The 10,136-nt window shown below is 43.1% G+C and overlaps 1 protein-coding gene across 1 annotated transcript; it reads left to right on the forward strand.

The window, feature by feature from the left end:
- Positions 1-5,270: 5,270 nt before the first annotated feature.
- Positions 5,271-9,416, forward strand: LOC129412099 (stonustoxin subunit beta-like). Its single transcript, XM_055165104.1, has 3 exons — positions 5,271-5,486; positions 6,804-6,850; positions 8,056-9,416. The coding sequence occupies exons 1-3, from the start codon at positions 5,419-5,421 to the stop codon at positions 8,601-8,603; spliced, it is 663 nt and encodes a 220-aa protein (XP_055021079.1). The 5' UTR covers positions 5,271-5,418; the 3' UTR covers positions 8,604-9,416.
- Positions 9,417-10,136: the final 720 nt, after the last annotated feature.

The following is a 10,136-nucleotide window of genomic DNA, read 5'->3' on the forward strand; positions in this document are numbered from 1 at the left end:
ATACACAAACACACACTATACACACACAAACACACACACTACACACACACACTATAAACTCACACACCATACACTCACACACGCACACACACTATACACACACACTATACACACACTCTACACACACACACACACAAACACACACTATACACACACAAACACACACACTATACACACACACACACTATACACACAAACACACATTATACACACACACACACACACACACACTATACACACACACACACATAGACACACACACACACAAACACACATTATACACTCACAAACACACACTATACACACAAACACACTCAAACACACTACACAGTCACACTATACACACTTACACATTATACACACACACACACACACACAGACACACATACACACACAGAGTGAGTGAACCTGTCACACTGGATTCTTGTGTTTTGTGTGAAACATGAGGAAGTGGATTATAAAATCTTGTGTTTATTTCATTCGACCACTTTCCCTCACGGCCACTGGACTCACTTCTCACTTGTTGAAAACATTTTGGACTTAAATCCAGACTCTAAAGGAATTATTGGTAAAGTTTATGGTCTAATCAACTTGTCTGATGTGGAACCTCTGACTCGTGTGAAACTGAAGTGGGAGGAGGAACTGGGTGTGGAACTCTCTGATGATGTTTGACATTGGTTTTGAATCATTTCCATTTGTCCTCAATGTGTTTAGGACAAACAGTTGTACAGTTTAAAGTTGTTCACAGACACATTGGTCCAAAGTCAAACTCGCCAGATCAAACCAGAACTTAAAGCTCCTTGTGATCTCTGTGCCGCTGAACTAGACACATTATCACACATGTTTTGGTTTTGCACGAAGCTGAGAAACTTTTGGCCATCAATTTTTCAGTTTCTTTCAGATGCATTTGGGGTTAATGTTGAACCTGAGGCCACGACTGTAAAATCTGGGACATCGTTACAATCTGTGCACTCCCATAAGAAATAGAAAAACAGAATTGGCTTTGTCACACTCCTGGCTCCTGGAATAATTTTGTTTAAGTGGAAAGACAAACAACCTCCAACCTTTAAACTGTGGCTTGCTGAATTTATTTACCATCTCACATTAGAGAAAATCAGATTTTCCATAAGAGGCTGTGAAGATAAGTTCTACAGGACTTGGTGACCTGTTTAGAGTTCATGATTAAACATGTTGATCCCTCACTTATTTCACACGACTAACTACGATTCATTTAGTAACTCATGTTTTATATGTATTTATTATTATTATTATTTATTATTTTATTTTTAATGGTGAAACAGGTTGGGTTTGTTCTTGTTTGTTCTGGGTTTTGGATGTAAAACACATTATTCGTAAATGTTTACTGTATATCTAATGAATCAAAAAAAAAAAAAAAAAAACTTAGGAAAAAAAAAGAAAAAAGAATGATACACAGAAGTTTGTTCTTTGTTCAGACTTTCAGGATCCAGCAGAAACATCATCCGTGTGAACCTGGTCCCACCTGTGAGTCCCTCAGGAGTGACGTGTCTATGGAATCTCCGCGTGATTTTTCCCCAGAGCCGTAAGTTTCCTCAAGTGTTGAATAAAAGTGTTTAAATGAAGCTGAGTGTTTGATGTGTGTCTGTGACAGAGGGGAGCAGCCGGGTCCAGAGGTCTCCAGTGGTCAGCACCATCACACACAGCTGGACTCCATATTTAAGGGTTTGTCATCACTAAAGTTTGTAAATGTTCAGATGAATGAAGCTTTTTCACACAGATCTGACACTGACTGCTTTGTGTTGTTTATAATGTGTCTGTTCAGCTTTGGAGAGGACATCTATTTTGTCCAGAAGGAGCGCAGAAGCTCCACAAGGTTCTGAGTACAGATGCCAGAAGGTTTAAGATCCTGTGAGGATAGGATGAAGAGCAGAGGAGCTGCAGTAGGCTGTTCTGAGATCACACTGAACTCCTGAGGAGGATGAAGCGAAGGACTGGCTGAGCGTCTGGAGCAGTAGGCCATTTAACACATTTACAAGTGCTCACAGTCATTTATCTTCTCTGAGACTCAGGTCTTATCTGTGTCTTCATCAGGGAGTTATTCTGGAGTTTGTCAGCGTAAACTGAAGTCTGACCTGCAGCAGAAGTTTGGTGTGTGTTTGAGGGCATCGCTAAAGCAGGAAACTCCAGCCTTCTGGATGAATCTAAACAGACTCTACATCACAGAGGGAGGTCTTCAGAGGTCAACCAGGACATGAGGTCAGACACATGAAACGCCTCCAGGACACCAGGCCCAGCAGAGACACCCATCACATGTGAGACATGTTTAAAGCCCAGCTCACACACATGGAGCATCAGACAGTGCTGACAAAGGAGTGGCTGGCATCGGGAAACAGTGCTCACGTCAGAAGTTCAGTCTGGACTGGGCTCAGTGAAGCCAACAGGCATACAGGTGCTGTTCGTTCACTTTCAGAGCACTCATGTGCTGAGAGAGAAGATTAGCTTGGTGCACTGTCCGGTCACTTCTTTATCAACACGAGCAGAAACTCTGCAGCTTTGAGACCCAGGTGCTCTTCATCTTTGACGGCTGGACGAGTGCAGACCTCCTCTGGATTCACCAAACGAGCCCTGAACGACCCACAGAGTCCGCCTCATGCACGTGCTGCTGGTGAACCTCTCAGGGGGCCTGCTTCCCTCCGCTCGCTCTGGATAACACCGACGCGGCGGCCAATCAGATCCCTGCTGAGTGCGTCTCCATGGTGGACAGAGGTAGAGGTTCACCGACCGCAAAAGGAGCAGTATTCAGAAGAGTTCGAGACGAGGCCGACAAATCATCTCACATCAAGACGTCAGAATCCTCCACATCATGTGCCACCTGCCGATCTTCTGCTGGATCGCTGCGCAGTCCGGAGCTCTGTTGAAAAGCAAGAGAGAGCTGCCCAAGAACTGACTCAGATGTACATCCACTTCCCTGGTGGTTCAGGCAAGTCAGAAATAAGTATGAGAGGATCTGAGAAGACCAACTGGACTCAAGAGACCAGGAAGAGAAGTCTCTTGAAAACTGGCCTTTTGAGCAGCTGCAGAAAGGAAAACCTGATCTTCTACGAGAGTGACCTGAGCGAGTGGGGCTGGACACTGCAGCGGCCCTCAGTGTACTCCGGAGTGTTCACACAGGTCTTTAGAGAGGAGCCAGGCCTGTACCAGGACAAGGTCTACTGCTTTCATCCATCTGAGTGTGCAGAGTTTCTTGGCTGCTCTTCACGTCCCATCAGACCTTCTCAAAGAGAACCTGCTGGAACACACACTCTCTGACGTCCTGACACTAAAATCTACTGCCTTGTGGACAGGCTTACAGAGTCCAAACGGACACCTGGATCTGCTCCTCCGCTTCCTCCTCGGTCTTTCACTGTCGACCAATCAGAGCCTTCTACAAGGTCTGCTGACACAGACAGGAAATAGCTCCCAGACAATGAGAAAACAGCTGAGTACATCAAGAAGAAGCTGAGTGAGGATGTGTCTGCAGAGAGGAGCATCAACTGCTCCACTGTCTGAATGAACTGATGATCATGACTGGTGGAGCAGATCCACAGTACCTGAGATCAGGACGTCTGTCTAAGAAGAACTGTCTCCTGCTCAGTGGCAGCTCTGGCCTTCATCTTACTGTCATAGAAGAAGATCTGAGCGTTTGACTGAAGAAATACTTGGCTTCAGAGGAGGGTCTCCTGAGGCTGCTGCCAGTGGTCAAGGCTCCACCAAAAGCTCTGTGAGTCTCCTTTTGTTTAACAGAGATGGTTTGATTCAAACTTCTACATAAACAAGTTTTTGTCTCCAGACGAGAGCTGTAACTGTAGAGAACTGTGAAGCTCTGTCCTCAGTCTCAGCTCCAGTCCTCTAGTCTGACAGTCCTGGACCTCAGTCTCAACGACTTTGAAGGACAGGGCTGAAGAAGTTGTGTGTTGGACTGAAGAGTCGTCACTGTAAATGGAACAATCAGGTCAGAAATATACAGACTTTTACTGGTTTAAAGTTCATTCTTTCCTCAACTTTATCTTCTTTTTTAGACTGTTACCATAAAAGTGTATTTTTTTATTCTGTCTCATTGATTTTTGATGTTGTCAATTGTTTTCATGAAATGAATAACTGGTCCAGGTTAAAGTCAGAAATACAACACCATCCTACAGGAGAAATAGTCCTGTTTTTTGTTTTCATGAATACATTTATTTTTCTTTACAGATTGATTGTTGAGATTGGGAGTGAAGGATGTGTCTGAACTTGTCACTTCTGTTCTGAGTTCTTCTCTAATGAGCTCCTGTCTACTTCTCCAGACTGAGCGCTGTTAACCTGTCAGAGAGAAGCTGTGAAGCTCTGTCCTCAGTCCTCAGCTCCTCTCTAGTCTGACAGTCCTGGACCTCAGTCTCAATGACTTGAAGGACTCGGGGCTGGAGATGTTGTGTGTTGGACTGAAAGAGTCGTCACTGTAAACTGGAACAGCTCAGGTCAGAGGGTTCATATTTCTTCACTATTATTACATAACCTGTTGGTGTTTGTGTTGGAAAATCCCATTTGATAAAGTCCATAAAGATATGGGACTTGTTGTTTGTCTCATTTGGGTTGAATGTTTTCTAATGAATGGACTTGATTCCAATAATCTGTGTCCTCAGACTGTCAGGTTGTCTGCCTCAGAGGAAGGCTGTGCTTTCTCTGGCCTCAGCTCTGAGGTCCAACCCTCCCATCTGATAGAACTGGACCTGAGCTACAACCATCCAGGAGACAACAGGAGTAAAGCTGTGTGATTACAGAGGACCCCACTGCACACTGGACACTCTCAGGTATGAACCACTTTACTGTGGACACAAAGACACTTTCACCAAACAGTGGACAGGATTTGACTAAGAATCAAAGTGACTTAAAGTGTTTTTTCCTCTCATCACAAACATTAGAAGTGTCCATTCAGCACAAAAACGAGTTGAGCTGTTGCGTCCTTCATGCCCCATGTGCTGTATGAGCCAGTTACTGATGCTGAGTGTGAATGTGGTGTATTCATCATCCTCAGGCCTCAGCTCAACATCGTCAACAGATCAATATAAAACCTTAGAGCTGTGAGCCTGCATTAAAGCTCCATATGACACTATTTGATGATCTCTGTTCTAATGTGGTTTCCTCATCACAAACACACCTGGACTTGTCTTTTGTTTCATTCACATGTTTAACACACAAACCTGCACATTTACACATCTGAGCTCTTCTCTCAAACCCAAACTCTGTGATGTCATCATGTGGTGATACAGGAAGTGCTCCACTGTGTTTTTAAACTCCACACACCTTCACTAGAATCATCTGGATCATTTCAGTCCTGGAATTGACCATTTCTACTCAACAAAAGGTAAAGGAGCTTTTAACTTGAAAAGTCCCACTTGATGACATCACAAGGTGGAACAGAGCATGTCGAGCTTTGGAGTAGAGCCCTCCAACCCGACACAAAGAGTGCGGCGCGGGACACATTTTGAAAGGTGATTTTGGGCGGCGGGCGGAGAGCAAGACTGCACAGTGTGGGAGCGGGCGGGTGGGAGGATAAACTGCAGTCCCACAAACTCAATCTGACACTAAAGTCAAATATACAAATGATTCATGTTTGTCTCATACATCATTTGTGCTGCACATTTGATTTGACATTCATCAAAACATTTGAAACACACTCAACTTGCACATGTGTCTAATCTCCATCACATTTACACAATTCTTTTCCTCTTCTCCGAGTTTGAGCTGAAGAAAGTGAACGTCCCGACCATCCTGTGGGATTTACAGAAACAGAACAAAATATCACAGATGTGAAAACAGAACAAAATATCACAGATGTGAAAACAGAACAAAATATCACAGATGTTGGAGCAGGAATGAAAATTCAGTCTCTCAGACTCGACTTTGGAGATTTACAAAAACTACGTTTTTTCAGCCGAGTCACACGACACTCAAGAATGTTGTTTAATTCTCCTCCACATCGTCTCAGCAGAGTTTGTACCAGATCTGACCATCCTCACACAAAGTGTCTGTGTTTCACACTCATGTGTTTCACACTCATGTGTTTCAGACTCTTGTGTTTCAGACTCTCGTGTTTCAGACTCTCGTGTTTCAGACTCTTGTGTTTCAGACTCTTGTGTTTCACACTCATGTGTTTCACACTCATGTGTTTCAGACTCTCGTGTTTCAGACTCTCGTGTTTCAGACTCTCGTGTTTCAGACTCTCGTGTTTCAGACTCTTCAGTGTGTTTCAGACTCTTGTGTTTCAGACTCTTGTGTTTCAGACTCTCGTGTTTCAGACTCTCGTGTTTCAGACTCTCGTGTTTCAGACTCTCGTGTTTCACACTCTTGTGTTTCAGACTCTCGTGTTTCACACTCTTGTGTTTCAGACTCTTGTGTTTCAGACTCTTGTGTTTCAGACTCTTGTGTTTCAGACTCTTGTGTTTCAGACTCTTGTCTTGTGTTTCAGACTCTTGTGTTTCAGACTCTTGTGTTTCAGACTCTTGTGTTTCAGACTCTTGTGTTTCAGACTCTTGTGTTTCAGACTCTTGTGTTTCAGACTCTTGTCTTGTGTTTCAGACTCTCGTGTTTCAGACTCTTGTGTTTCAGACTCTTGTGTTTCAGACTCTTGTGTTTCAGACTCTTGTCTTGTGTTTCAGACTCTCGTGTTTCAGACTCTTGTGTTTCAGACTCTTGTCTTGTGTTTCAGACTCTCGTGTTTCAGACTCTTGTGTTTCAGACTCTTGTCTTGTGTTTCAGACTCTTGTGTTTCAGACTCTTGTGTTTCAGACTCTTGTCTTGTGTTTCAGACTGGATCCTGCTGGAGCTGAGTGGTTGACTCCAGGACTCAGAAAGTGTAAGTGTTGAATGAAGTCCATGTGAAACAGACACAGATGATTTCAAATGGGTGTGAGACACAATGCATGATGGGAAAGTGAGTCCTCCCATAGAATGTGTGTAGTTGTGTGAGAGCTCAGACTGTGTGCTCCACAGCTGTGTGCTGCTGCTGGAGCAAAGGAGGAGCCCTGGAGCCACTGACACAGACACAGCTGTTGGACTCAGCACAGGACATTTTAAAGAGGGACATTCTGCAAAATCAATCTAGAGATCTCTCCCGGACCCTCCTTACTGTTAGCGGTACGAGTCTGTATAAGGCCCGCCCACAAGCCTACGTCCCCCAGGCTCCCGCACCACAATTCTCCATAAAAACACAAAAACATGACACAAAAGTGAAGACAGCGACTGGACAAACCTGATGTTTGTGCAGGAGTTTCATTAGTGGTTGTGTGTGTTGGGATAGTGCTCTGAAGGGGGAGGGACTTAGCACGGGGAGCAAAGAGAGGACAGACTCAGAACATCCCCCTCTTTAAAGGAGAAAGTGTGTGTCCTGGAGCACAGACGAGTGTAGGAATGTGTGGAGTGACGTCACAGACTGAAGCTGCACTTTGTCACTGCAGCAACAAACTCCAGAGAAATCCAGATTTACTCTGAGAATAATGTGAAACAGACTCAGATTTACTCTGAGAATAATGTGAAACAGACTCAGATTTACTCTGAGAATAATGTGAAACAGACTCAAGATTTACTCTGAGAGAATAATGTGAAAACAGACTCAGATTTACTCTGAGAATAATGTGAAACAGACTCAGATTTACTCTGAGAATAATGTGAAACAGACTCAGATTTACTCTGAGAATAATGTGAAACAGACTCAGATTTACTCTGAGAATAATGTGAAACAGACTCAGATTTACTCTGAGAATAATGTGAAACAGACTCAGATTTACTCTGAGAATAATCTGAAACAGGCTGGTGTGGGGCTGTGAGAGGAAATGTTTTTACAGTCACATAAAAATGAGACAAAGACAAAAGTGGAAGGATTCAGAAATAAAAGAAGAAGAAATGGAGTGAAAAAAAGAGGTGAATGGTGAAGGAGTGAAGCCTTTAAATGTGTAAATGTTTGATGAACAAACGTGGTGGTGTTGTTCTAGAATGAAACGTGTGTGTGTTGAGAGTGGACAGGCCACTCACTGCTGCTGTGTTGTGTTTTCTCTCCATCAGATTTCTGTGATCTCACTCTGGATCCAAACACAGCGAACACAAAACTCAAACTGTCTGACAACAACAAGAAGGTGACACGTGTGACAGAGGAGCAGCCGTATCCAGATCATCAGGACAGATTTGACCACTGGGCTCAGATTCTGTGTTCCACTGGTCTGACTGGTCGCTGTTACTGGGAGGTCCAGTGGAGTGGAGATGTTCATATATCAGTGTCTTACAGAAGAATCAGAAGGAAAGGAAACGGTGATGACAGTTTGTTTGGAGGCAATGATCAGTCCTGGAGTCTGTTCTGTTCTGAACTTGGTTTCTCTGTTCGTCATAATAACAAAGAAACTCGTCTCCCTCATCCCTGTTCGTCTTCTGGGAGAGTATCAGTGTTTGTGGACTGTCCTGGTGGATCTGTGTCCTTCTACACAGTTTCCTCTGACCAACTGACCCACCTCCACACCTTCAACACCACATCCACTCACACTCTGATCCCTGGGTTTAGGTTTGGATTTGGCGCCTCAGTGTCTCTGTGTTCTCCAGACTCACTCTCCTCAGTGTAAAACACGTGACGCACGCCCACCCCCATTGGTTGAAGAAAGTGAATGTTTTGGTGCCAGTTTTATTAAGAGGGTTTTTGTTATTCATTTGATATTATTAAGAGTGTTTTATTTTTTCAAATAGCAGCTTTTAGGGCATTAGTGAATCATATAATGTAGTAAAATGATTATTTTAGCACTTATATTAACATGATTTATCTGATTTTGTTTTTGTAACCTTGTATATGCAACAATGGACTGTGATACTATTTTGCACAGGATGTGCTGCAATATGAAACTCGGTATAAAGGTCCATGCTCTTTGAACACGGTGTTTGCACCTTGCTAGGTGAGGTGGCCGGCCTACAGAGCAACGTTTGCGGTTTTCAAAGCATCCTCTGTTCTTGGAGCTGTACTTCTCTATACTGCTATGTATGAAGACTGATCACTTTGCACGTACATGAGTGGAGCCCCGTCAAATCTGAAAAGTATAAATATATCAAATTCCACAGCAAATAAATTAAATCCTGATTTGGTTGCAGCATTGACCCCTCTAGCGTACCACTGCTAGTAGGCAAGATTCCAAATTTGAACTAGTCACGAGGCAATTTCTCCTAAGGTACTTGCATAGTGATTTGTCCTAATCATTTTGTATATGAGCTTTTGAGTAAAGTTGGAGTCATCGAGTAGCTGGGCACAGGATACCCTTGTTGTGAACCTTCTGAGTGTAAAACCTCGAGTAGGTAAACTTTTGCACAGCGATGAGCCGGTATTTCCCAGTCACGTGAATGACACATTAAAACTGAATAAAAAGCCGAAAAAATAAGACAAAGACAAATCACTTGTTTGGATCTTTTGTTGAGTCTCCCTTTAATACACATCTCTACAACCAGCAAGTCCAGCCAGACGAGGTGAGTGGTTTGACATGATGCAATGTTGAATCTAGATAAATGTTTTGATGCAATGTTAAGGATAAGTAGATGTGAAATTTGATGTTAAGATGAGGTGAATGTTTGATGTGGTTTTAAGACTAGGTGAATTTGAGTGTGTTGTCAAGGCGATCTGAGAGCTCATGAGATACAGGCCATATAGATTTACCCTGGGATTGCGACAACACGACAACACTTTTCATGTGTTTTTACATCAATGAACAAAATAATAATAATAAAATAATAATAATAATAATAATAATAATAGCAAATAATTAAAGCAGAACTAAATAACTTCAGTAATTTCCTGGTTTAGTCCTGGTTTGGTCCTGGTTTAGTCCTGGATTAGTTCTGGTTTACAAACACAGTTACATAAAACAATCCATATTCAGTGAAGATATAAATTTTAAAAAGGGCAAATGGATAGAAGAAATTTTGCATTGTCAGCAGTAAGTCAGACCTGTTCCCGGTGCATGTTGGACTCCGCCAGGGCTGCACCTGTCACCGGTTCTGTTCATTGTTTTTATGGACAGAATTTCTAGGCGCAGTCAGGGGCCGGAGGGTCCGGTTTGGGGACCACAGGATTTCATCTCTGCTGTTTGCAGATGATGTTGTTCTGTTGGCTTCAT

This window comes from Boleophthalmus pectinirostris, unplaced genomic scaffold (assembly GCF_026225935.1).
Source record: "Boleophthalmus pectinirostris isolate CB_2022bp ecotype Guang Dong unplaced genomic scaffold, ASM2622593v1 HiC_scaffold_7, whole genome shotgun sequence".
In the NCBI taxonomy this organism is placed as follows: Eukaryota; Metazoa; Chordata; class Actinopteri; order Gobiiformes; family Gobiidae; genus Boleophthalmus; species Boleophthalmus pectinirostris.

Excerpts from the sequence above, each read along its gene's own strand:
- LOC129412099 (XM_055165104.1), top strand. The coding sequence starts at position 5,419 with ATGTCGAGCTTTGGAGTAGAGCCCTCCAACCCGACACAAAGAGTGCGG. Across the intron at positions 5,487-6,803 it reads CGCGGGACACATTTTGAAAG|ACTGGATCCTGCTGGAGCTG; the intron begins GTGATTTTGGGC and ends CTTGTGTTTCAG. Across the intron at positions 6,851-8,055 it reads GACTCCAGGACTCAGAAAGT|ATTTCTGTGATCTCACTCTG; the intron begins GTAAGTGTTGAA and ends TCTCTCCATCAG.